The sequence below is a fragment of the Pituophis catenifer genome, unplaced genomic scaffold (genome assembly GCF_029215685.1).
Source record: "Pituophis catenifer annectens isolate HBS135680 unplaced genomic scaffold, rPitCat1.0.hap2 SCAF_3, whole genome shotgun sequence".
NCBI classification, from domain to species: domain Eukaryota; kingdom Metazoa; phylum Chordata; class Lepidosauria; order Squamata; family Colubridae; genus Pituophis; species Pituophis catenifer.
This window is the reverse complement of record NW_027256883.1, coordinates 211938320-211965272: the sequence shown is the minus strand read 5'-3', so window position 1 is coordinate 211965272 and position 26953 is coordinate 211938320. Positions and strand designations below refer to the sequence as shown.

Here is a 26953-nt window from a genome sequence, read left to right as displayed (position 1 = left end):
GAAGAAAGAAGAAGGAAAAGGAGAAAAGGAGAGGAAAAGGAGGAGGAGAGGAAGAGGAGCGAGCAAAGAGAAGGAGGAAGGGAAAAGAAAGAAGAGAGGGAAGAAGAAGGAGAAAGTGGGAAGGAGAGGAGAAGGAAAAAAAGGGGAAAGAGGAAGAGAGGAGAAGAGAAAGAAAGGAGAAGGAGAAAGAGACAAAGAGGAGGCAGTGGAAAAGGAGGAAGGAGAGAGAGGGGAAGGAAGGAGAAATGAAGGAGAAGGACAAAGAGAAGGAGAAGCCTATTACAGATTAGCATAATACCCTGAGTCAGACACCATGCTCCGATAAAGAACAAACCTCAGACTAAGCAGAGGCTTTATCAAGCATAGAGTGTGAATGTAAAAACTATTATGGAGAGATGAAAAACCTGCGATAAGAAGAGGATTATAAAAAACCGCTTTCCGAGCCTCCCGACTTCAGCCTTCAAGACGACGGGATCAGAAACCATCTCACAGTTTACTAGAGAGCGTTTCAACCGCCTGAGATTTTTTTTAAAAAAAAAAGCCCAAAAGAATTTGAGCAAAGAGATAAAATAAAGTAAAATCACAGGAAATGCATTTAAGAGCACGGGAGTCTCCCTGATCGTAGAGAGCGAAGCTGCCCAAGTGTTACTTTAATTTTCCTTTATGTAAGGAAAAAAAAAAAAAAAGAACGCCACATATCTCTTGATTGCTTCTGGATTTAGCCGATAATCACGAAATGTGCCGGACGATAGGAAATTCCATTTAAGCACCCAGACAAACATTAGATTAATTATTCCGCTGTTTGATCAGCCCTCTTAAGAAAGAAGACAAAGGAACTTTATCTTTTTGGTGCTTGAGGAATTCGTTTAATGCGCTCCAGGTTTTTTTGAGGGGTAATTGTGTAAATTCGCCGGGTATTTGGAACGAGATAAAAAGTGTTAATTCTCTTTTTCATTTACTGAGCCTTCGATAGGCAGATTTGCCCGAGTGGGGAAGACAGGCAGTCCTCAACTTACGACCGTAATGGAGCCTGCCCATTAAGGTCATAAGTCATGACAGTCGTAAAGCAGGTTACCCGTGTGACCGACCTGATTTAATGACTTTGTTACAGCTGTGGGAATTCTGGGAGTTGAAGTTCACCTATCTCAAAACTTGCTGGCTAGGGAATTCTGGGAGTTGAAGTCCTCCCATCTTAAAGATGCCAAGATTGAGTAACAATGCTAGACATTATTTCTGATGTGAAGTTAAATTTGGGGCAATGTTTAGTCTCTACTTAGCAAATTTTAGGGTGTTGATGCTAAAACCTTTGGAGTAAGATTTAATTTTCCTGAAAGAGGCGAAACCCAGATCCAAGCCCCTAGGAAACATCTGGCAGAGGGAAATACTCTTTTTTTGCTCGTTCGACAATTTAGATTTAATTCCGAGCCAAAGGGAGAATTGAAACAGCCATAACACCAAAAATCAGTCAGAAATTATCATGCTCTTAAATCTGCGACGTGTTCATTAAAACTGGCAGAATTGTAATCCAATCACAGCGCAACCGTAATAAAAGCAAATAAACCCAGCACATAATAGAAATAGTCAGAACAATTACAGAATCACAAGAGTAGTGGCTAAAATAACTCAGCTAGGAAAGGGATCTAATATTCCACCTTTTTAAAAAATGTCTAGTGTAATGTTTCTGAAACTTTGCAACTTTAAGAAGAGTGGACTTTAACTCCCAGAATTCCCCAGCCAGCCATGCTGGCTGGGGAGTTCTGGGACTTGAAGTCCACACATTTCTAAGTTGGGGAGGCTGAGACAAAGTAGTTTAGATTGTTCTCTATATCTTTGGAAGTTGCATTATGCAACCTAGCCATCTTGCAAAGAAGTTGGAACTACGATTCCCAGAAGCCTCCGCTGCTTTCCCAGAAGCTCTAGCTGTATTTCCCAGCCTCCCCAGCTGATAAAATTCCCCATTCAGCAGGAATTCTCATTAACTGTGTTTTATTCTTTGGGTTGCCCTTTTTAATCATGTGCTGGGTATATTTATGATTGTGTTAACCTTTTGCGATGCCAGATACCTTGAGTGAGAGCAGAGCTGGGATACATTCCTTAAAATAAAATGATTGCATCCTAACCCATTGGTCCAAACCATAAAGTTTAATTACTTAATTTATGATAGGTGTTTTATTAAGGGCCTGAATATATTTTCCAGGGACCTAGCTGGGTCTATGAATTTATGCCGCTAAAGGCTTTGTAGCAAACACACATTTACTTATTGATTAATATTAAATCTGCTCCTTGTTTTTTCACATGAATAGCAAAAGGCATAATAAAAGTCAACAAGAAAGGCATCGATAAAAAAAATAGATGCAGATTTTTTTAAAAAAAACAAACTAACAGCCGCAGTCAACTTGAAAACCTAGTTGAGTTAAAATATGGACTTTAATATAAAACAATATGTAATTTTTTTTCCCATCTCCACATTTCCCATTAACCATATAGCAATCTCTCGAGTTAGGTGGCTCAGAAAAATTGCACAGAAGTTCCTATATGGCTGGTCGAGAGATTTCTGTTGAAAAATGGCTGGAGGAGAACTTAAACCCTGATCTCTGTCCTCGTAAATCAAGGTTAAGGAACCTCTAGCATTTATGTTTTGCTGAACTGCATTCCCAGCAGTTGCAGCCAAAATGCAAATTATTGAAGTAATGCTGGGAAACGTAGTTTAGCAAAGCTCGGAGGGAGGGACGGATCTTGATAGACTTGAACCCTGGGCCCTATCTAACAAAATGAAATTCAATGTAGAGAAATGTAAAGTCTTAACACTTAGGCAAGAAAAACCCAAAGTAGACACATAAACTGGGTGAAATCAGGCTTAATAGCAGGAACTGTGAGAGGGACCTTGGAGTCTTAGTGGACAACCAGCTAAATAGGAGACAACAGTGTGCGGTGGCAGCCAAAAAAGCCAATGCAATCCTAAACTGCATTAACGGAGGGATACACTCAAGATCAAGGGAGGTACTAATACCACTCTATAAAGCCGTAGTAAGGCCACACCTAGAGTACTGCATCCATTTTTGGTCACCACATATAAAAAAGATGTTGAGACTCTAGAAAAAGTGCAGAGAAGAGCAACCAGGATGATGAGGGGACTGGGGGCTAAAATATACGATGAACGATTGCAGGAACTGGGCATGGCTGGTCTAGTGAAGAGAAGGACCAGGGGAGACATGATAGCAGTCTTCCAATATTTGAGGGGCTGCCCCAGAGAGGAGGAAGGGGGTCAAGCTATTCTCTAAAGCATCTGAAGACCAGGCAAGGAATAATGGATGGAAACTGATCAATGAGAGATTCAACCTAGAAATAAGGAGGAACTTTCTGACAGGGAGAACAATCAACCCATGGAACAGAAGTTGCCTTCGGAAGTTGTGGGAGCTTCATCCCTGGAGGCTTTCAAGAAGGGACTGGACTGCCATCGGTCAGAAATGGTGTAGGGTCTCCTGCTTGGGCGGGGGGTTGGACTAGATGACCTCTAAGGTCCCTTCCAACTCTGTTAATCTGAGTGTGGATTCAGTGGACCATTTCTGCTCTAAATTGATCTAGAAAGAAGGGATGAGGATAAATCCAGTCTTTCCAATGACGATATTCCATAGATTGTGATCGGTTCCTTGGAATCTGAGAATTTGAAGCAATGAGGTGTGGACTTCAACTCCCAGAATTCCCCAGGCAGCCTTGCTCATGGCCGAAGCTCACTCTTGAAGATGCGTAGACTTCAACTCCCAGAATTCACTTAACGACTGTCTCCACAGAAAGGTTGGGCTCAATTGTGGTCGTAAGTTGAGGGCTACCTATAAGCCTTCCATTTTTGTGCACAGAATACAGTTCTGTGCACAACGTACGACCACAATTGAGCCCAACCTTTCTCGTTAAGTGAGACATTTGTTAACTGCGTTTTGCTCCATTTTACGACCTTTCTTGCCCCCGTTGTTAGGTGAATCACGGCAGTTGTTAAGTTAGTAATACGGTTGTTAAGCAAATCTGGTTTTCCCATTGACTTTGCTTGTCAGAAGGTCTCAGAAGTTGATCACATGATCTTAGGACACCATCATAAATATGAGTCAGTCACCAAGTGCCTCCATTTTGATCCATTTTTGTAAGAGTGAAAAACTGTCATAAGTCACTTTTTTCAGTCCCATTGTAACGTCGGTCACTAAACGAACCGTTTTAAGTCAGGGTCTACCTGTATTCTTATTGCTGTCAGCATATATAACATTAAAAATTCCATTTTTTTTTTCAAGCTCTTTATGCATTAAACCCAAACTAGGACCAATGCTCCTAGTCCTATAACTCAAATCTCCTTTGCAGAAGCCAACAATCACAAATGGAGACCTATACGAAATCTGTGCCACTTTGGATTTATTTTTGTTTAGGTGTTGTTTCTAATTTCGTTTTAAAAAAGGTCACTGTGTGAAATTTGCTGTTGACTCCCTTGGTGATCTGAGTTTTTGGTTCTATCTTTAGGCTCCACGAAGCTGAGAAATCTCCACCGCTGACGAATCAGGTAAGCTGAGCTTTGTTTCTTGAGATGCCGCCTAGAAATAATAATTATAGAGGTCGTCTCTTTGCTGTGAAATAGCTTTAACCAACGGAATGGAACGGAACGTCCTTTCACAGCATAAATGAGTTGGAAGGGACCTTGGAACAGTGGTGAAATCCAATTTTTTTTTACTACCAGTTCTGTGGGCGTGGCTTGGTGGGTGTGGTGTGGCTTGGTGGGCGTGGCAGGGGAAGGATACTGCAAAATCCCCATTCCCTCCCCACTCCTGGGGGAAGGATATTGCAAAATCCCCATTCCCACCCCACTCTGGGACCAGCCAGAGGTGGCATTTCCCGGTTCTCCAAACTACTCAAAATTTCCGCTACCGATTCGCCAGAATCTGCTGGATTTCACTCCTGCCTTCAAGGCCTTGTAGTCCAGCCTCGCACTCAAGCAGGAGACCTTATGCCATTTCAGACAAATGGACATCCAGTCTCTTCTTTAAAAGCCTCCAGTGAGTCCCTTGGCAGTTGGGCGGCATAGAAATGCGATAAATTAAATGGAGCACTCACAACTTCTGGAGGCAGGCTGTTCCACTGGTTAATTGTTCTCACTGTTAATGAAATTTCTCCTTTAGTTTTAGATTGACCCAAAGGTTCTTTTTCAAGAGGTGTTTCTTTGAAGACGTTTCAAGGAGGAGAAATCCTTCCGTTCCCCAACATCCAGTAGCCAGAACTGAAGAAGCTTCTTTGGATGAGAAGCGAAACGTCTTCCAAGAAAAACCAGAAAGTCCAGCTGCCTCTTGAAAAATGCACCTTTGGGACAACCGTGACCAGGATGACGGAGAATCTCCATAGACATTTAGTTTTAGGTTGCTTCTCTCCTTATTTATGTATGTATGTATGTATGTAATTTATATGCCGCCCTTCTCCCGAAGGACTCAGGACGGCTTACAAGAACGAACAAAAAATTACATAAACATTAAAATCAATTTAAAATTAATTAAAATTAATTAACATTATTTAAAATCACCCCTATGGATTCAGCCCATCTCCTTGATGAGTTTCCATCCGTTGCTTCTTGTCCTGCCTTCAGGTGCTTTAGAGAATAGCTTGACCCCCTTCCTCCTCTCTGTCACAGCCACCTCAAATATTGGAAGATGCTGTCACCGTGATGGGGAACCTATGGCACACGTGCCAGAGGTGGCACAGAGAGCCCTCTGTATGGGCACATGCGCCATTGCCAGCTGCTCTTCGCGGCCACCAGAGAGCCTGAAAACAGCCTGAAAAACGCCCCAAAAATAGGGTGTTTTCTGGGCCGCTTTCAGTCCGTTTTTGGCCTGAATAATGGCCAGAAAACGGCCCAAAAAACAGCCAAAAAGCAGGCATGTGCGTGCCAGCCAGCTGATCTCTGGGTTTCCTGCACTCCGGCACATGCACATGTACATGAGTTCCGGTTTGGGCATTCAGCGCTAAAAAAGGTTCATGATCACTGTGCTATCATGTCATCCACTCGTCCTTCTTTTCACTAGATTAGACCTACCCAATTCCTGCACCTATTCTTTGTATGTTTTAACCTCCAGTCCCCTAATCATCTTTATTGCTCTTCTCTGCATGCTTTCTAGAGTCTCAACATATTTTTATATTGTGGCGACCAAAACTGGATGCAGGATTCCAAGTGTGGCCTTACCAAGGCCTTATAAAGTGGTATTAACCCTTCATGTGATCTTGATTCTCTCCCTCTGTTGATGCAACCAAGGACTGCGTTGGCATTTTTGGCAGCTGCAGTACACATCTGGCTCATACTTAAGTAATTGTCCCTTAGGACTCCGAGATCCCTCTCAAAGTCAGTACTGTCGAGCCAGCTAACTTGGAAGAATTATTTCCATCCTAGATTGGTGTAACTTTTTGGCACTTGGAAAGAGAAAGTGTGATCAGCCTAGCCAAATAGGCCATTATCCTGTGATTAATGGTGTTATTTTTTCTGGAGGATCAGTGTATTAAAATAGAAAAAAAAAAAAAAAGCCTCATTATCCTAAGACCATAAATCTTTTCAGTACAGCAGATTTTTCTAAGAGGTAGTTCACATTTTCCTAAACCTTCTGTCTTGCACTTTAAAAAAAAAAAAAAAGTTTTAGATTTTTAAACCAGAAAAGTAAAAACTAAGGAGAACTAATAATTAAGACAGAAAACAGAATAAAAAAATGAAGGGGAAAGCAAAGTTAAAAGTGCAGAAAGGAAAGGAAGGGAGAAGAAATATAAAGAAATAACTTCTGACTTTCTTCTACAATTGATAAGGTATAAATTTACAATAAACTCTTAAGTTTACATTAATAACGTTCATTTTTTTCCATTTATCTACTTTTCCCACTCATCAAACCTATATACAATTGTGACCAGAATTTCCGTTGTTAAGCAAAGCGGTTGCTAAGTCAGTCTAAGCAGGGGTGGGTTTCAAATTTTTTTACTGTCGGTTCTGTGGGTGTGGCTTGGTGGGCGTGGCATGGCTTGGTGGGCATGGCAGGGAAAGGATACTGTAAAATCTCCATTCCCACTCCACTCCAGGGGAAAGATACTGCAAAATCTCCCTTCCCACCCCACTCCAGGGGAAGGATACTGCAAAATCCCCATTTCCTTCCGATCAGCTGGGATTTGGGAGGCAGAGAATAGATGAGGGCGGGGCCTGTCAGAATTTTTACTACCGGTTCTCCGAACTACTCAAAATGTCCGCTACCGGTTCTCCAGAACTGGTTAGAACCTGCTGAAACACACCTCTGAGTCTAAGCCAGTTTTACAACCTTTGTAGCCACTGTTGTTAAGCGAATCGCTATAGTTGTTAAGTGAATCGCATGGCCATTAAGCAGATCCGGCTTCTCCGTGCTTGTGGGAAGCCCCCTGGGAGGGGTCCCAAATGTCAATCGCGTGACCCTGGGATGCTGCAACTGTTGTAACTGCATGCCGGTCGCCAAGTCGCCCGAATTTTGATCACGTGACTGTAGGGAACGCTGCGACGGTCGTAAGTCCGAGGACCGGTTGTAAGTCACCTTTTTCAGTGTTTTTATAACGTCAAACGGTCACGAAACGAATGGTTGTAAGTCGAGGACTTAACAGAATAACAGAGTTGGATGGGTCCTTGGAGGTCATCTAGTCGAACCCCCTGCTCAACCAGGAGACGCTATATCATTTTAGACAAAATGGTTGTCCAGTCTCTTCTTAAAAGCCTCCAGTGATGAAGCACCCACAACTTCTGAAGGCAACTTCTGTTCCACTGGTTAATTGTCCTCACTGTCTGGAAATTTCTCCTCATTTTAAGATTGGATCTTAATAACAGAGTCGGAGGGACTTTGAAGGTCATCTAGTCCACCGCCCCCACTCAAACAGGAGACCCTACTCCATTTCTGACAGATGGCAGTCCACTCTCTTCTTGAAAGCTTCCAGTGGTGAAGCTCCCACAACTTCTGAAAGCAAGTTGTTCCAGCGATTAATTGTTCTAATTATCAGGAAATTTCTCCTCAGTTTTAGGTTGCTTCTCTCCTTGATTAGTTTCCATCTGTTGCTTCTTGTCACGTTTCCGACGAGGAAAAAAAAAATCACATTTTTCTGTTTCACTCAGACAGTCCAAAAGAGGTTTTTAAACCAGCAATAAAAATTAAATCAGTGTCTTTGGGGCTGAGTGCCTCAGAACTGAACTTGAAATATTCTGAAAGCTGTTTTTTTTTTTTTTTTTTGCTATCTGCTTTCTACTATAGAATTATCATGGCCCTGTTCACCCTCAAAACACTTAATTTAAACACAGCCAGGTGAACTTCGTAACCAAGGAAGGACCAACCCTAACATTATGGGGAAGGAATTAAATTGGTTTAAAGTGTCTCCGGGCTCACATTTGCAGGCCATAATTCAGACCTTCGGGAGTTTGAACCGACCTAAATGCTGGAAATTGCAACCCTTTTTAAAAAAAAAAATACAGGCTAAATTAAATGTTGTAACCTGCTGATCTTTTCCAAAGTTGTTCTGGAAGGAACTAAATGGACTAAAAATGTAAGGAAATTACTTGCCAAATCAAGCCATACTAAAAGCTGCAAAAAAATAAAATAAAAATGAAATTATGGGGCTTCTGTCTTAAGTGGAGCTAGAGAAGCATTACCTAAATTGGAGGAAACTAATTTTAAAATAGAAGCTTGGGAAAAAACAGCCGTTCCTTTACTTTTACTTTTATTTAATTTGTATACCGCCCTTCTCCCAAAGAACTCAGGGCGGTGAATAGCCAAGAATAAAATACATACATACAAAATTTAAAAAACAGAAATAAAATCGAATTAAATAATTTGGCCCTCCCTTTAGAAGCAATCCTTGACTTATGACCACAATTGGATCAGTTGCTAAGCAACGTGGTCGTTAAATGAGATACACCCGGTTTTACCAGCTTTTTTTGCCATGGTTATTAATGAAATCACCGCAGTTGTTAAGTGAATCACGAGGTTGTTAAGCAAATCTGGCTCCCTCCGTTGCCTGCTTGTCTGAAGCTGGCTAGGATCGCGTGACCTCAGCCGGGATGCTTCAATTGTCTTAAATACAAGTCCCCAAATTTTGATTATGTGACCATGGGGAATGCTGCGATGGTCGTAAATGCGAGGACTGGTCATAAGTCCCTTTTTTTCAGTGCCATTGCAACTTCGAATAGTCACTAAAAACGAATGGTTGGGAATAAAGGACAACCTGTGTTTGAAGGCGATACAACACACAAACACAAATTCTGCTTCTTTTGGACCTGTATTTATTTATTTATTTATTTATTTATTTATTTATTTATTTATTTATTTATTTATTTTGATTTATATGCCGCCCTTCTCCGGAGACTCAGGGCGGCTTACAATGTGCTCAGCAATAGCCTTCATACTTTTGTATATTTATACAAAGTCAGCTTATTGCCCCCACAAACTGGGTCCTCATTTCACCTACCTTAGAAAGGATGGAAGGCTGAGTCAACCTTGAGCCTTGGCGAGATTCGAACCCTGCAGTAATTGCAGGCAGCTGGTCTTAATAACCAGCTTAATAACAGGGTGCCTTAAACCTCTGTACTACCAAGGCTCTTAATTAATTAATTAATATACCGCCTTACTCCCAAAGGACTCAGGGCGGTGAACAGCCAAACAGTAAAAATACATAAATACAAAATTTAAAAAGTAAAATCGAATTAAACAAATTTGGCCCAAACATATTAAACCCCAATCATTTAAAAAACCAATTAAAATTTGCGTAATTTAAAAAGAGGAAAAAGATTAGGCCAGGCCCGCCTGGTGAAATAAAAAGGTCTTAAGAGGACCTGTAACACAACATTTTGAGTTGCGACAGCACAACACATATTTGTGTGTTTTTGGTTAAGACAAGTGAACCAAAGTTGTGGGGTTTTTTTCCCTTCAAGAGGCAACTGGATTTTCTGGGGGGTTTTTTTGAAGATATTTCGCTTCTCATCCAAGAATCTTCTTCGGCTCTGATAAACTGAAGATTCAGCTTAAAATAAGGGAACTTCAACTCCCAGAATTCCTCAGCCAGCATGGGTGACTGGGGAATTCTGGGAGTTGGAGTCCACACATTTTAACTTGTTTCCAGGGATGAAAAAAACTGCCGTTTTTGCACACGCCAGCAAATGGACTTGATGGAGCACAATTAAGGAAAGGTTTGCATACTAAGCAGCGCTCCGGAGGGATCGTGGAGTCCCGGTGGACAATCGCTTAAATCTGAGCCAGCCGTGTGCAGCAGCTGCCAAAAAAGCCAACACAGTTCTAGGCTGCATAAACAGAAGGATAGAATCAAGATCACGTGAAGTGTTAATACCACTTTACAAGGCCTTGGTAAGGCCACACTTGGAATCCTGCGTCCAATTTTGGTCGCCACAATGTCAAAAAGATGTGGAGACTCTAGAAAGAGTGCAGAGAAGAGCAACAAAGATGATTAGGGGACTGGAGGATAAAACGTATGAAGAACGGTTGCAGGAACTGGGTATGTCTACTTTAATGAAAAGAAGGACTAAGGGAGACATGATAGCAGTCTTCCAATATTTAAGGGGTTGCCACAAAGAAGAGGGAGTCAAGCTATTCTCCAAAGCACCTGAAGGCAGGACAAGAAGCAATGGGTGGAAAGTCATCAAGGAGAGAAGCAACCTGGAATTAAGGAGAAACTTAATTGGTGGCGCAATGGACTAAGTGTTGTTAACTAGCACCAGCTGCCTGCAATTACTGCAAGTTCAAATCTCACCAGGCTCAAGGTTGACTCAGCCTTCCATCCTTCCGAGGTGGGTAAAATGAGGACCCGGATTGTGGGGGCAATAAGCTGACTTTGTATAAAAAAGAACACCGCTTAGAGGGGGGCCGAAAGCCCTACTAAGCAGGTATATACAAAAGTATGAAGGCTATTGCTTAACGCATTGTAAGCCCCCCTGAGTCTCCGGAGAAGGGCGGCATATAAATCGAACTAATAAATAAATAATTTATTAATAAATAATAGGAGCCTGGATAGCTCAGCAGACTAATGCATTGTAATTTAACTCCAGCTGTCTGCAATTAGTAAGTTCGAATCTTGTGAGGCTCAAGGTTGACTCAGCCTTCCATCCTTTCTAGGGTAGGTAAATTGAGGACTCAGTTTGTGGGGGCAATCAGCTGACTTTGTAAAAATATACAAAAGTGTGAAGGCTATTGCTTAACGCATTGTAAGCCGTCCTGAGTCTCCAGAGAAGGGCGGCATATAAATCAATAATAATAATAATAATAATAATAATAATAATAATAATAATAATAATAATAATAATAAATAAATAAACTTCCTAACAGTGAGGACAATTAACCAGTGGAACTGCTTGCCACCAGAAGTTGTGGGTGCTCCAACACTGGAAGTTTTCAAGAAGAGACTGGACAACCATTTGTCTGAAATGGTGTAGGGTTTCCTTCTTGAGAAGGGGATTGGACTAGAAGACCTCCAAGGTCCCTCCCAACTCTTCTGTTATTCTGTTAATTAGGATTTATTAGGACAGCAGGAGTAGCTCGATAAAGGAACGAGGCACGCCCCCAAAAAGATTCCTTTTATTGGGGGAAATAATTCTCAAAATATCCCTCTTCCCTAGCTAGGAATAATCCTAAATCCTTGGTTATTGCTGCCAAATAAGAGTTTCATTTTACAGCTTAAAATCTTTCCTCTTTTTTGGGTGACTCAGCAGAGTTGTCAGGCGAATGGGAAACAGTTCCACTTAAAAAGTTCCAAATTTGGACAAATTTCATTTACCCACCCACCCACCCACCCCCGGCACTCAAGCCGGAAGATAAACAGGGGACAAAGCAAGTCAGTCAATGCGACACTGAATGGCCTTATCAGCATTTTTGGATAAAATTTGCAGCAGGAATTAGAAAAGAGGACACAAAATGGGCTGCAGAGAAAAAAAATCTGGTGGGTGAGTTAGGCTGGTGATGTCTCGTGTTGTTGTTTTTTTTTTACATGGTTTGTGGCTGGCCGTAATACAGGTTGTCCTCAACTTACGACGGGTTGCTTGGATCAAAGTTACCAGTGACCCTCTACAGTTTGTTTAAGTGATCATTCAAAGGCACTGAAAAAGGTAACTTATGGCCATTTTTCAGACTTACGACCGTTGCAGCATCCGCAGGGTCATGTGATCAAAATTCAGACGCTTGGCAACTGGCATGTACTTATGACGGTTGTAGTGTCCCGGGGGGGTCACGTGATCCTCTTTTGCGACCTCCCGACAAGCAAAGTGTCAGGGTTCTGACAGATGCCCTAATTAAACATGAGCCTCAGCCAAGCTTCAAAAGAAATCCAGTTATTTATTAAGAGCTTCTTGCTGGCACCAGTGAAGCCAACTCTGACCCCACGTAATTTACGCCCTAATCATGACTTTGTTTCCCCCCTCCCCCCAGGGTGTGTCATCAATCACCTTCACCATGGTTGTAGAGATCACTCCCCTCCGCCGCTGTGGGTAACCCTGGGAGACAGCCTTGAGAGAGATATGTCTGGAATATGCTTTTGTTTTTGGCTGTTGTGCTGCTTCGTCGGTTTCCCATCCCTCTTGCCTATGGCAACTCGAGAGCAGGCCAGGGATGCTTTGCGAGTTGACACAAAGTCCATGGGGAAGCCGGAGTCGCTCAACAACCGTGTCGCTAATTTAACAACTGCAGTGATTCACAAGAAAGCTGTTGTAAAATTACAACTATTCTTGCCACAGCTGTTAAGTGAATCACTGCAGTTGTTAAATTTGCGACACTGTTGTTAAGCTAGCTTTACCTCGAATTTCCAAAACGACCCAGATTTGAAGCTCCAATATCCATTTCCTCCCCCCTCCCAAGGTCACAGGATGCATTTTGTGTACAGATAATCCTCGGTTTATGACCGTAATGGAGTTCAAAATTTCTGGCTTCCGCATTGACTTTGCATGTCAGAAAGTCACAGAAGCTGTTCCTATGACCTGGGGACCCTGTGACCGTCATAAATATGAACCTGTTGCCAAGCATCCAAATTTTGGTCATGCAACCATGAGGATACTGCAATGGTCATAAGTGTGAAAAACGGTCGTAAGTCATTTCTTTCAGTGACGTTGTAACTTTGAACTGTCACTAAATCGGGGTTCTGAGGAAGCCTCTGAAAATTGTGCTGCATTTAGAATTTAGAAATAATTATCCCTCAGTACTCCCTGGAGTTGTTTTCATAATGAGGACTAGGAACTTGCTTTTTTAACAATTTTTATGTGTCAATTTTTTTATAAAAAACCACCCATCTCCCTCACAGAAGGACTCTGGACCGCGTACAAATAAAACATTAAAAATGCAAAAAAGCCATATTTAAAATTTAAAAACAAGGCAAACGATGTTAAAAATGAATTAAAAGGCGGGGCAGAGGGCTGTCAGAGCCCTAACCAGCCTCGCAGCTTTGTATTTTCATCACGAGGACTAGAAACTTGGTGGGTTTTTTTTTAAACGACGAGGGGCGGGGTTTCCTCCCCCTAAGCAAGCCTTCCTCCCCTCCTCTCCACCACCACCGTCCCCAAACTCAATATTGTAAACGTACAAAATGGAAAGTCGTCGAGAGAGAGAGAGAGAAAAAAAATTGTCCCTTTTCACAAGATTGCTGGCTGTACAGATTTTATTTTTTATTTTATTTTTCTTTCGTTCCCGTCTTCCCAAAAGGTTTCATGAAAAGGCCCAGCTGCGCAAAAAGCCGAGCGTGAGTTGTATTTTTAGAGAGAGGCTTTTGAATGGCACCCATTGTGCGATTTTGCTGAGCCAACCAAGATCCTCGCCCCGGGGGGGGGGGGGCGGGGGGGCACCGTCGCTGCTTTCTCGCCGTCCCGCTAGACGGTTGTGCGAGCGTCTGCAGCTGTCTGCGGAAACGGGGCAGTGACAACTTAGGCTCGCACAATAGAGGCCTGGCTCGTTTTGTCTGCAAAAGAGCCGGGGAGATGAACTCAAAACTGCTGGAATCGTTTTGGAGAACAGCTGCCCCGGCCGGCTCACCCACCCCGATATCCGTTCCTGGGGCTGCAGAGAAGAGGAACAAAAGATGATAAAAAGGGGTCTGGAGGCTAAACCATAGGATGAATCAGAATAGCCGAGTTGGAAGGGACCTTAGAGGTCATCTAGTCCAACCCCCCGCCCAAGCAGGAGACCCTACACCATTTCTGACCGATGGCGGTCCAGTCTCTTCTTGAAAGCCTCCAGGGATGAAGCTCCCACAACTTCCGAAGGCAACTTCTGTTCCATCGGTGGATTGTTCTCACTGTCAGAAAATTTCTCCTTATTTCCAGGTTGAATCTCTCCTTGATCAGTTTCCATCCATTGCTTCTTGTCCTGCCTTCTGGTGCTTTGGAAAATGCACTTAGCCCTCGACTTACGAATACAATGGATTCCAAAATCCATGTTGCTAAGTGAGACAGCCGTTAGTTGAGTTTCGCCCCACTTTACGACCTTCCTTGCCACGTTTGTGACGTGAAGCACTGCCGTTGTTAAATGAGTCCCGCGGTTGTGAAGTGAACCTGGCTTCCCCCGTGGACTTTGCTCGTCAGAAGGTCGCAAAAAAGGGATCATGTCACCCCGGGGACACTGCAACTGTCATAAATGTGAGTCAGTTGCCAAACGTCCCAATGTAAATCACGTGACCATGGGGATCCTGCAACGGTCATAAGTGTGAAAAATGGTCATAAGTCACATTTTTTCAGTACCGTCGTAACTTCGAACGGTCATTAAACGAACTGTTGTAAGTTGAAAACTCCCTGGATAAGGTTGAGCAGGAGGTTGGACTAGAAGACCTCTGAGATCCCTTCCAGCCAGGGGTGAAATGCTCCCGGTTTGGACCGGATCGCCTGATCCGGTAGCGATGGAGGCGGGTGGTTCAGAGAACTGGTAGCGAAAATCCCTGCCCCCACCCCCCAATTGCCCAGCTGAGCCGCGCGATCATCAGAGGCTTTTTTTTTTAATTTTTAAAAGCATTTTTTCTGCAACCTCTTTGGCCGAAAAAATGCTTTTAAAAGTTAAAAAAAAAAAGCCTCTGATGATCGCGCGGCTCAGCTGGGATCATCAGAGGCTTTTAAAAGCATTTTTTTCTACAACCTCTTCGGCCGAAGAGGTTATAGAAAAAATGTTTTTAAAAAGGAAAATAAGCCTCTGCCGATCAGGCAAGTCAGCTGGGATCATCAGAAGCTTAAAAAAAAAAAGCTTCTGCCGATCAGGCAAGTCAGCTGGGATCGTCAGAGGCTTAAAAAAAAAAGCCTCTGCCAATCAGGCAAGTCAGCTGGGATCGTCAGAGGCTTAAAAAAAAAATAAGCCTCTGCCGATCAGGCAAGTCAGCTGGGATCGTCAGAGGCTTAAAAAAAAGCCTCTGCCGATCAGGCAAGTCAGCTGGGATCGTCAGAGGCTTTTAAAAGCATTTTTTTTTACAACCTCTCCAGCCGAAGAGGTTGTAGAAAAAATGGTTTTAGAATCGCAGTCCCTGCAGATTTACGCCTCTTTCTTAGCCATATGTTGTTTATCCATTTGCTCACTAAGAAAATCTGGATTCTACCGTGGGCGGACAGATTGAAGCTGGCTGGTGTTAAGATCTTAAATCTTAATTTAAAAGCAGCTGGGAGAAAACATGCATGATATTTGAGGATTTAAGCTCAAGAGTTTCTCAACCTTAGCCATTTTAAGATGTCGGGACTACAACTCCCAGGATTCCACAACACTCTGCTTGTGCCCTCTGAGATTGGTTTCCTAGATAGTTTCCTTGCAGACGTCCCATGACCCAACTAGGTAACATCATCAGTGCTAGAAGGGAGGGAGGTTTGCAGAGGAGGAGAAAGAGAAGGGGGAGAGGAGGAGGAAGAAGAAGAGGAGGAGGATAAACACAGAGAACAAATCCCCCACTCCAGGGGTGGGTTCTACTTAACTTTACTACCGGTTCGGAAGCTTCTGCATGTGCACAGATCGCCGATGACAACATCCGGGCTGGTGGGCGGGGCCTCCCGCCAGTTTTACTACCAGTTCCTGCGAACCGGTCTGACCCGGGGGCAACCCACCACTGCCCTATTCCCTTCTAGCACTGATAATCTTACCTAGTTTGGTAATGAAACATCTGCAAGAAATAAATCAAGTTCAGAGAGCTTAAAGCAGAGGTGAAATGCTTCCGGTTCAGACCGGATCGCCCGATCCGGTAGCGATGGCGGTGGGTGGTTCGGAGAACCGGTAGCAAAAATCCCTGCCCCTCCCCCCGCCATGCCCAGCTGAGCCGCACAATCATCAGAGACTTTTTTTTTTTACTTTTAAAGGCATTTTTTCTACAACTTCTTCCGATGAAAAAATGCTTTTAAAAGTAAAAAAAAAAAAAACAGCCTCTGATGATTGCGCGGCTCAGCTGGGATCGTCAGAGGCTTTTCAAAGCATTTTTTTTAAAAGCCTCTTGTCAGGTTTCGATGCTATCTCAAAATAAATGAATTTCCAAACTACCGATCTTTAAGGAAATTTTCTCTTTATTCAAGCACAGCAATTTGATCCTGACTCTTTCGCGGTCAGTACTGACCTTTGCCCCCCCCAATCCCTCCCTTTCCGATCCCCAATTCTCATTGGCTAACTTCCAAGTCACTTTCCTGATTCCTTCTTCGTCAGATCACAGGAATGTCTCCCTCCTCTCCCATCTCCGAGGAGACAGAATCTTCAAAGGGATATAGCAGGCAAAAGTTCAGGCTTCTCCTCCCTTTATTATATGTCAGTGCTGGGACGCGGACACCTCTCTGATGATCCCAGCTGAGTTGCCTGATCGGCAGAGGCTTTTCAAAGCATTAGAAAAAATGCTTTGAAAAGTTTTTTTTTAAAAGTTGGCCACGCCCACGCAGTCACATTACCATCCCCCCACCAAGCCACGCCCACAGAACAGGTAGTAACAACTTTTACATTTCACCCCTGGCTTAAAGGACCCCACAGTTGCCGCCTTCCTCCTCCTCCCCCTCTCCACAAACCCCACTCCCTCCTAGCATTGATGTTGTTACCTAGTTGGGTCATTAAACATCTGCAAGAAAACAACCAAGCTCAGCGAGCCCCAAGGACCCCACAGTACTTCTCCAAGTGTGGTAAGAGGACCACATCTGGAATATTGCATCCAATTTTGGTCGCCCCAGTACAAAAAAGACTCTATGTTCTTTTGCTCTAAGTAGAGTTCCCTGTTTCCTGTTACAGTTAAACAGTTGAGCAGTAAAGCACATGGTGACTGTACTCTTTGTCCACCACTCTGTGGTGCTATAGATTTTTCTAACAATATGGTTCACCACACTATAAATATCACTACACTATAAAAAAAGATGTTGAGACTCTGGAAAGAGTGCAGAGAAGAGCAACCAGGATGATTAAAGGGTTAGAGGCTAAAACATACAAAGAACAGTTGCAGGAACTGGGTATGTCTAATTTAATGAAAAGAAGGACTAGGGAAGACATGATAGCAGCTCTCTAATATTTGAGGGATAGGATAGGATACGAACGTTGTTAGAAAAATAAATAGTCTTTACTTGTTGTAAAACAAACAAACCTGGCTTCTCATAAACAAAGATAACACTTTCAATACAAAACAAAGTTTGCTTACAGTTCTCGTTCCGTAACACCGCACAGTATCTTTAGCAGTAATATCACGAGCAGGAGGGAGCAGGAGTGAATGAACTTCCTGCCTTCCTTTTATTTCTGTTTTAACCACTTAATCAATTAGTCATTTTGTAGCAGTTAAAGTTACAGTACATATTATCTACCCAACCGTACGATAAGGATCCAACAGGACAGGACAGGGCAGGACAGGACAGGACAGGACAGGACAGGACAGGACAGGACAGGACAGGACAGGATAGGATAGGATAGGATAGGATAGGATAGGATAGGATAATTTTATTTCTATACCGCCCCTCTCCCGAAGGATTCGGGGCAGTGTACAGCCAGGTAAAAACACAATACAGATATCACAATTTAAATTTAAAAACTATTAAAAGTATTGCATTCAAGGCCAATTAGCTAAAAAAAAAATCAAAAATTTAAGAATTCCGAATTTAAAACTCAATTATGAAGCTAGCCCTGCCTGTCGGAAGAGGGACTGTCCCGGAGAAGAGGGGATGCACCTATTCTCCAAAGCACCTGACAGCAAGACAAGAAAGAACGGATGGAAACTAATCAAGGAGAGAAGCAACCTAGAACTAAGGAGAAACTTCCTAACAGTGAGGACAAATTAACCAGTGGAACAACTTGCCACCAGAAGTTGTGGGTGCTTCATCACTGGAGGTTTGTCAGAAGAGACTGGACAACCATTTGTCTGGAAATGGTGTAGGGTTTCCTGCTTGAGCAGGGGGTTGGACTAGATGACCTCCAAGGACCCATCCAACTCTGTTATTCTGTTAAGTCCTCGACTTACAACCATTCGTTTCGTGACCATTTGACGTTATAAAAACACTGAAAAAGGTGACTTACAACCGGTCCTCGGACTTACGACCGTCGCAGCGTTCCCTACAGTCACGTGATCAAAATTCGGGCGACTTGGCAACCGGCATGCAGTTACAACAGTTGCAGCATCCCAGGGTCACGCGATTGCCATTTGGGACCCCTCCTGTTCCTTCTCCACCCACTTCTAGCACTGATGATGTTACCTGGTTGGGTAATGAAATGTCTACAAGCTCAGAGAGCACCAAGGACCACCCCCCCCCCCCAGTTAAGGGGTTTCGAACTTGATTTCATTGAGGGCCGGATCAGGGTTGTGTTTGACTTCGGGGGGGGGCAGGGGGGCGTGGCCAGCTCGACATCACTGGTGTTGGGGGGCACCTGTGGTGGCCCGAATACTCTGTCAATGAAAATGGGATCCCGAGCTCCGTTTTTGGCTGCAAGGGCCTCTTGCAACCTTCTGCCAGCAAAAATGGAGCTTGGGAGGGCCACCCCGCAGGCCAGATCTAAGCACCCCGCTGGCCGGATCTGGCCCCCGGGCCTACCCGTGCCCCAGCTCAACCCTGAGCTATTCTCTTCTATCTGAACCAGTGGTGGAATTCAAATTATTTTACTATCGGTTCTGTGGGCGTGGCTTGGTGGGCATGGCAGGGGAAGGATACTGCAAAATCTCCACTCCCTCCCCACCCCTGAGGGAAGGATATTGCAAAATCTCCATTCCCTCCCCCACCCCTGAGGGAAGGATATTGCAAAATCCCCATTCCCTCCACACTCCTGAGGGAAGGATATTGCAAAATCTCCATTCCCTCCCCACCCCTGAGGGAAGGATATTGCAAAATCCCCATTCCCTCCACACTCCTGAGGGAAGGATATTACAAAATCCCCATTCCCTCCCCACACCTGAGGGAAGGATATTGCAAAATAAGAGCCTGATAGTACAGTGGACTAAAGCACTGTGATTAACATCTGCTGCTTGCAATTACTGCAAGTTCAAATCTCACCAGGCTCAAGGTTGACTCAGCCTTCCATCCTTTCAAAGGTAGGTAAATTGAGGACCCAGTTTGTGGGGGCAATAAGCTGACTTTGTATAAATATACAAAAGTATGAAGGCTATTGCTTAACGCACTGTAAGCCGCCCTCAGTCTCCGGAGAAGGGCGGCATATAAATTAAAGCAAAAAAAAAAAAAATCCCCATTCCCTCCACACTCCTGAAGGAAGGATACTGCAAAATCCCCATTCCCTCCGCACACCTGAGGGAAGGATATTGCAAAATCCCCATTCCCCTCCACACTCCTGAGGGAAGGATACTGCAAAACCCCCATTCCTTCCCCACCCCTGAGGGAAGGATATTGCAAAATCTCCATTCCCTCCCCACACCTGAGGGAAGGAAATTGCAAAATCCCCATTCCCTCCTCACTCCTGGGGGAGGGATATTGCAACATCTCCATTCCCACCCCAGTCCTGGGGCCAGCCAGAGGTGGTATTTGCCAGTTCTCCAAACTACTCAAAATTTCCGCTACCAGTTCTCCAGAACCTGTCAGAACCTGCTGGATTTCACCCCTGATCTGAACCCATCCCAATATTTAAAGGGGAAAAAAATTAAAATGTCTCTTTTCTTTTCTCCTTCCATTCCCCCCCCCCCCCCTCACCTTTATTTTCCCCTTCCCTCCCTCCCTATCCCGCTCAGGACACCGATCCCAACAACATGGCCTATGCAGATCTAAACTTCGACAAGGTGGCCCAGAAGAGACCCTGCCCAGGGGTGGAAAGCCCCCTGCAATCAGAATACGCCACCCTCCAGGCGGTGCAAACCTTGCCCAACGACGACAACGTAACCTACGCGGACTTGGATATGGTCCAGCTGAACCAAGCGCCGAAGCGGCCGGCCCCGAAGGCCGAGGAAGCGAGTTCGGAGTACGCCAGCGTCCAGGTGCAGAATAAGTGATCTCCGGAAGAGGCGGCGGCCGCTTAGGGGGCTCGAAGGACCTCTGACCAGTGGGTTGGGGAATCTTCTGCTAGGGCTTGGACTCTCGATGTTGTGCTCCTCCCGGTCTCCGGCGGAGGTTCCTTGGAAACTGTTTGGTGCTACTCACAGCTGCATCCTGGGGTTTTTTTGAGCTTCTTCCTTCCCTGCTCGGCGAGCGGACGGGAGACGTCACGACGGATCTAACACGGCTTTTCTCACCGAGCACCTCCACTCTCTTCCTCATACGTCGTCCACACGCCACCCAAGGACAAGCAGACCCACGAGAGGCCTGTGGGTGCAGGCTGGTTGGTTGCCGTGTCTGGCTCTTTCCTGATGGAAGCTCTTCTCGTTGGCCTTGGAGATCACCAAGCTGCTGAGATGCCACCTTGAGATACCTGCTTCACGGATCCAGGCTCCGTCGGTGGCCACAACTCACCTCCCCGTAAAACTGAAACCAATCTTCGGATCAGGCACTCCTGTCCCCTTCCGAGGTCTTGGACTAGATTTCAGGAGAAGGGGAGACGGAGAGGGACTACTTCCCAAGTGCTTCTGGGCAGAGGAAGTCTCCATTTTTGGCCAAGATGGCGTCTCTTTCACTTTGCTTTACTCTAACCCGCAGATACTTCCTCGGTTTCTCCTTGAGGAGACGTGCCTCTTTAGCTTAGTTAGCTTCAGTCAGGCTTTTGCTGGCAAGGCCACAATCCGTAGAAAACCTTCTCGAGTGTCCATCTCCCTCTTCTTCTTCTTCTTCTTCTTCTTCTTCTTCTTCTTCTTCTTCTTCTTCTTCTTCTTCTTCTTCTTCTTCTTCTTCTTCTTCTTCCTCCTCTTCTTCCTCTTCTTCTTCTTCTTCTTCTTCTTCTTCTTCCTCCTCCTCCTCCTCCTCCTCCTCCTCCTCCTCCTCCTCTTCTTCCTCTTCTTCTTCTTCTTCTTCTTCTTCTTCTTCTTCTTCTTCTTCTTCTTCTTCTTCTTCCTCCTCCTCCTCCTCCTCCTCCTCCTCCTCCTCCTCCTCCTCCTCCTCCTCCTCCTCCTCCTCCTCCTCCTCCTCCTCCTCCTCCTCTTCTTCTTCTTCTTCTTCTTCTTCTTCTTCTTCTTCTTCTTCTTCTTCTTCTTCTTCTTCCTCTTCTTCCTCTTCTTCTTCTTCTTCTTCTTCCTCTTCTTTTAAATCAACATTTCTTCCCTTAAGGACTTCTCGTTTAGAGAGGGAGGCGACGGACCACGTGAAACAGCTTCCGTGGTCCACTTTTTGGGCCTTAGGAAATTAGGAACCTCCACTGAATAATCGCTTGGGTTCCTGACTGACCCATCCACGATCTTCGTTACTGGCCTTCTTCTCCCATAGTAAACTAAGAGTAGCTCTTTAACGGTAAAGATCTCTCTGTGTGTGCGCGTGTGTGTGTATGTGTGTGTTTCTGAATGGTGGCTCTCCCTTCTCTTTCCACCATCCTCGTGGAAAAGACAAGCGCGTCTCCAAGAAGATAGGTCTATAGCGGGGGGGGGGTGTCTCCAAACGTGGCCACGTTTCAAACCTGTGGACTTCAACTCCCAGAATTCCCCCGCCATCTCGTGGTGTTAAGATCTTAAAACTTCATTTAAAAGGAGCAGGGAGAGAAATTACATTATAGTTGAGGATTTAGCCTTGACCAGAGATTTAAACCAGGGTCAGACCTGGTTTTTTGTATGAGGCCTTCAGACCTGAAACCAGAGCGTGGCTGGCTGGGGAATTCTGGGAGTTGAAGTCCACCATGTCTTTAAAAGTGGCCACGTTTGGAGAACTCTTCCCGGTCTACAGCATCGCACAACACGTCTTCTCTTGTAGCTCCACCGTAGACGTTCACTCATGAATTTGTCAGGTGGGATGTCGAGAAGGACAACGGTTGACCTTGACAACGAGGCTGGGGGCTTTGGGAGGATGGGGGGCTGTTGGTTGGATGTCTTCTTGATCTTCAGGAAACATCTCCAGATGAAGTGAGAGGAACAGGGGGCTCCATGTGGCTTGACCTCTAACGTCTTTGAAGAGGTCAACCCACCCCCTTATTTTGTGGTTTCTTCTCAGATGTGTGGAGCTGGTTTTTCTTTCCCCCATCTTCTTTATAAGTCGCTCATTTTTATTTTTATTTTCCCATTCTGGAAGTGCAGTTGAATAAGAGTGAGGGAAGGAGAAGACGACAGTCCCTAAAAATGGAGGTCCATTTGCCAATCTTATGGGGTTAGGGGCGCCTCACGAGATGCTGCTGTACTGCCTACGGTGACTGTTCCACATTATAACCGTGTACTCCTTTTACAACTTAAAAAAAAAAAATTACCAATATTTGTGTACGTTCTTTGTAAGTGAGTGTAGTACTGTGTACTTAGCACTAGTGTGAAAAGAGAATCCGGAAAAATGAGGGAAAGGGCCTGAGCGCTGGGGAAGAGGTAGTCCATTCAAAGGTTGGGCTTCCCAATCGTGACGCCCCTCCAGATGGTGATGGGAGCTGTAGTCCCAACTTCTTGAGAAGTTGCCCAGCTGGGGGAAAGTTGCTCTGAACCTTCACAACCAACTTTCTGTGGCTCCTGCTACCAGTCACCAAAATTCTTCTTGATGGTTTTTCCAAGATCCTCGTTGTTGTGTTCCTCCTTACTATAATGTTTAGGGGCTAACTGGCAATTTTGGTGGACATGGAAGGATGGAGAAGGGATGTCTTCCGACACGCCTGTGTCCATCTTGCAACCGATGTCCATCCTGAGGACCCAAGAAGATCTCAAAAGGTCCCAGGAAGGGATATGGGTCACCTTGAGGGATCTGGCATTCCTTCCAAAGTCAGAAGATCCTTCTCCCTCACATTGTTCTCTGCTGCTTTCGGCTAGCTCTCCATCAAATATTTGAAGGCCATCTTCATCTTGGACAGCCTCTTTTCACCATAGCTCATTCAAGGTCACACTTCTGGATTTGGGGGTTTAAGTCCCTGCTTTTTCTTAAACACCATGGGAGAAGTCCTATCTGTATGAAGGATCTAAAAGGGAAGACGTCAAGCTATCAAATCCTCACAGACTTTCCTAGGTTGCAGAGACCAAGTTAGGTGAGAACTTATGGCCCTCCAGACCTTGGCAGAACTACGACTCCCCGCGTTGTGGTTCTACAACATCTGAAGGCCTCAATTTCTCCATCCCTGTTTGGGAAGGACAAGGGTTGGCATGTCCCTCAAAGCCAACGTAGATGTTCCTTCTGGAAAGCAACCACTATTGGAGCTTGGTTCCTTCTTCCACCTCCCCTTCTGATCCCTCTCATCCAGCTCAGCTCTGAATTCTCACTCCCCCCCGTGCTGTGCCACAACTGGAGTGGGGGACATGGCGAAGATCTCACACCCGCTGTTTGCCTTGCTTTAGTTATAAGCGCTCCCGTAATGACAACGAATTTTCAGTCTTCTGCAAAGCAGGGAATGGGGAAGTGATTAGTGATTGTGTAGAGCAAGAGATGTCCAACTTGGGGACTTTAAGATTTGTGGACTTCAGCTCCCAGAATTCCCCAGCCAGCATGGCTGGCTGGGGAATTCTGGGAGCTAAAGATCCACAAGTTTTAAAAGTATGGCTGGCTGGGGAATTCTGGGAGCTGAAGGTTCCCAAGTCTTAAAAGTATGGCTGGCTGGGGAATTCTGGGAGCTGAAGTCCCCAAGTCTTAAAAGTATGGCTGGCTGGGGAATTCTGGGAGCTGAAGGTCCCCAAGTCTTAAAAGTATGGCTGGCTGGGGAATTCTGGGAGCTGAAGGTCCCCAAGTCTTAAAAGTATGGCTGGCCGGGGAATTCTGGGAGCTGAAGTCCCCAAGTCTTAAAAGTATGGCTGGCTGGGGAATTCTGGGAGCTGAAGTCCCCAAGTCTTAAAAGTTGTCAAGGCTGGACATCCCCGATGTAGAGCAACCTTCATCCACCTGCCTTGGACTTCAATTCCCAGAATTCCAGCCTCCACAGCTAAAGGAATGATGGGAAACCAAGTCAAAACAATCCCAACTCAGATTGTGAAATAGCCTCAGTGCTTGGCCTCAGTTTTGCAGGAAGGATAAATGGAACTAAGGCCAGGGGAGGCGAGGGAGGGAGGGGGAGGGAGGCGTTATTGGAGTCGTTGGGATATATTTGTCGTGGATCCGAAAAGTACGTGTTTGTATGAATTTGCACCTTAATATTTTTTTTTCCTGGTTTTGTTTTGTTTTGTTTTTCGCTTGCAAGATATTTTTGTAATAAAAGGTTCTGCATCATCCCTCAGATTTGTGTGAGTGATCCATGACCGAGCGGGATTTAAAGGCATCCGGCTAGTCCTCGAGTTACGACCACAACGGTGGCCCCCCCTCCCAATTTCTGTCATGAAGTGAATTTGACTCTGTTTTGCGACCTTCCTTGCCGCAGTTGTTAAATGAATCGCTGCGGTTGTTAAGTCAGTCACATGGTGGTTCAGTGAATCTGGCTTCCTCGTTCCGAAGGTCGCAAAAAGGGGATCACCTATGACCCCGGGAGACTGCAACGTCATAAATATGAGTCAGCTGCCAAGGGTCTGATTTCTGATCACGTGACCATGGAGATGATGCAACGGTCCTACATCTGAGGTGGGATTCAGCCGGTTCGGGAAAACCGGATGCTAATTTTACTTCTGGTTCGCCGAACCGGTAGTTGCAAGGACTGGTTGGCCCCACACACCCTGCCCCGCCCCTCCCAGGAGTCTCCACGCAGCCTGTTTTGAATGCCAGGTTAAGTGCAGGGCCTGTATGGAGGCTCTGGGAGGGTGAAAAATGGGCCTCCCGGATATTCCAGAAGCCTGGAAATGGGCTCGTTTCCGGCCTCCGGAGGGCCTCCAGAGCCTGAGGGAGGCTGTTTTCGCCCTCCCAGAGGCTCAAGAAAAGCCTCCGGAGCCTGGGGAGGGCGAAAATGTCCCCCCCCACCGCTGCCATGGTGCAGGAGGCTGAGTAGGCCACACCCACCATGGCCACGCCCACCCAGCAACCAGGCAGAGAACCGGTTGCTAAAATTTTTGACTCCCACCCCTATCCTAAGTGTTAAAAAAACGGTCGTAAGTCTCTTTTTCAGCTTTTTTTCAACTTTGGACAGTCACTAAATGAACTGTTGTAAGTCGAGGACTACCTGTACGCGCTTCAGGGGCGAAAACAAAAAATCTTTTCCGCTGCGTTGCACGAAGAACCGAGAAGTAGAACTTGAGAGAAAGTCCGACCTCTATCGTCCACCCAAATATTTGAGCGCAGCGATGCAAAATAGGAAAATAGCTTGCGTTGCAAAAAAAGAAAAAGGAATATATTCCACACTGGCACAAACCAGTAATTATCGAAAAAGGCAATCTACAATTACACAGAAGTGCTCGGCTGAATGGAAAGTCCAATCCCAGCTTATTCGCCATTCTGAAGGAGAACAATAATTCTAATTATTATTGTTTGGACTTCAGCTCCAGCTGTTTATCGCTCGGCTAGCAGCCACGGGACAGATGGGGGGGGGGGAAAGTGGGGTCTGCGTTTCTTTATTTCTCACGCACCCATCTTTAAGAAGAAGAAAAAATATTGTGAATTTTTATTTTTATTTTTTTTTTGGCGAGTTGCGTCTTCCAAAATTGCACATAAGCAAAAACAGCTTTCTGTAATTTTGGGATTGCATCTGTTCGCACATAATCATCGGCGTATGAATTGATTTTGCACTCCGGGTTATTTTTCCGTATCGCACAATGTACACAATGCCAGCTCTGGTTGTAATTTGCAAAACTGCTCTCGCCTCGGGAAGTTTTGCGACTGTTCGCACAACAGGTCAAGGCCAGTGGGGTGCACACTTCCGTTTACCCCAATTTTTTTAAACTGAGTTATTGCTCATTTATTTTTATCCCATCTTGGTTGTTTTTACAGACAACTCAGGGTTGCAAAGATACCGAATGCTCTTTTCCACCTCCTGTTTTCCCCGCAACAACAACCCTGTGAGGTGGATTGGGCTAAGTGACTGTGACTGGCTCCAAGTCACCAATCCGGCTTTCATGCCTAAGGCGGGACTAGAACTCACAGGCTCCTGGTGATTGGCCTAAAGTCACCCAACCATCTTTCGTGCCTAAGGTAGAACTAGAACTCACTGTCTCCTGGTAATTGGCCTAAAGTCACCCAGCTGGCTCTCATGCCTAACATGGGACTAGAACTCACAGGCTCCTGGTGATTGGCTCACCATCACCCAGCCAGCTTTCCTGCCTAAGCCAGGACTAGAACTCACAGTCTCCTAGTCATTGGCTCAAAATCACCCAGTTAGTGTTCACGCCTAAGGCAGGACTAGAACTCGCCATCACAGTACCTTCACCACTGCACTAAAGTAACTTCTCTTCTCTTCTCTTCTCTTCTCTTCTCTTCTCTTCTCTTCTCTTCTCTTCTCTTCTCTCTTCTCCTCTCCTCTCCTCTCCTCTCTTCTCCTTTCTTCTCCTCATTTCTTCTTTTATATTCCTCCTTTCCTCCTTTTTCTCTTCCCTCCTCCTTCTCTTCTTTTCTCTTCTTTTCCTTTCCTCTCCTTTCCTCTCCTCCTTTCTTCTTATC

General features: G+C 45.0%; 1 protein-coding gene across 1 annotated transcript in view; it reads left to right on the top strand.

The window, feature by feature from the left end:
- The window catches only part of LOC139314562 (tyrosine-protein phosphatase non-receptor type substrate 1-like), a 162368-nt gene extending 141886 nt beyond the window's left edge, over window positions 1-20482 (top strand). The window contains exons 8-9 of the mRNA XM_070940244.1: window positions 4504-4543; window positions 20143-20482. Of these exons, the coding sequence (XP_070796345.1) occupies window positions 4504-4543; window positions 20143-20400 (298 nt within the window). The 3' untranslated portion in view covers window positions 20401-20482. The remainder of the gene's footprint in view (window positions 1-4503; window positions 4544-20142) is intronic.
- The last annotated feature ends 6471 nt before the right edge of the window (window positions 20483-26953 follow it).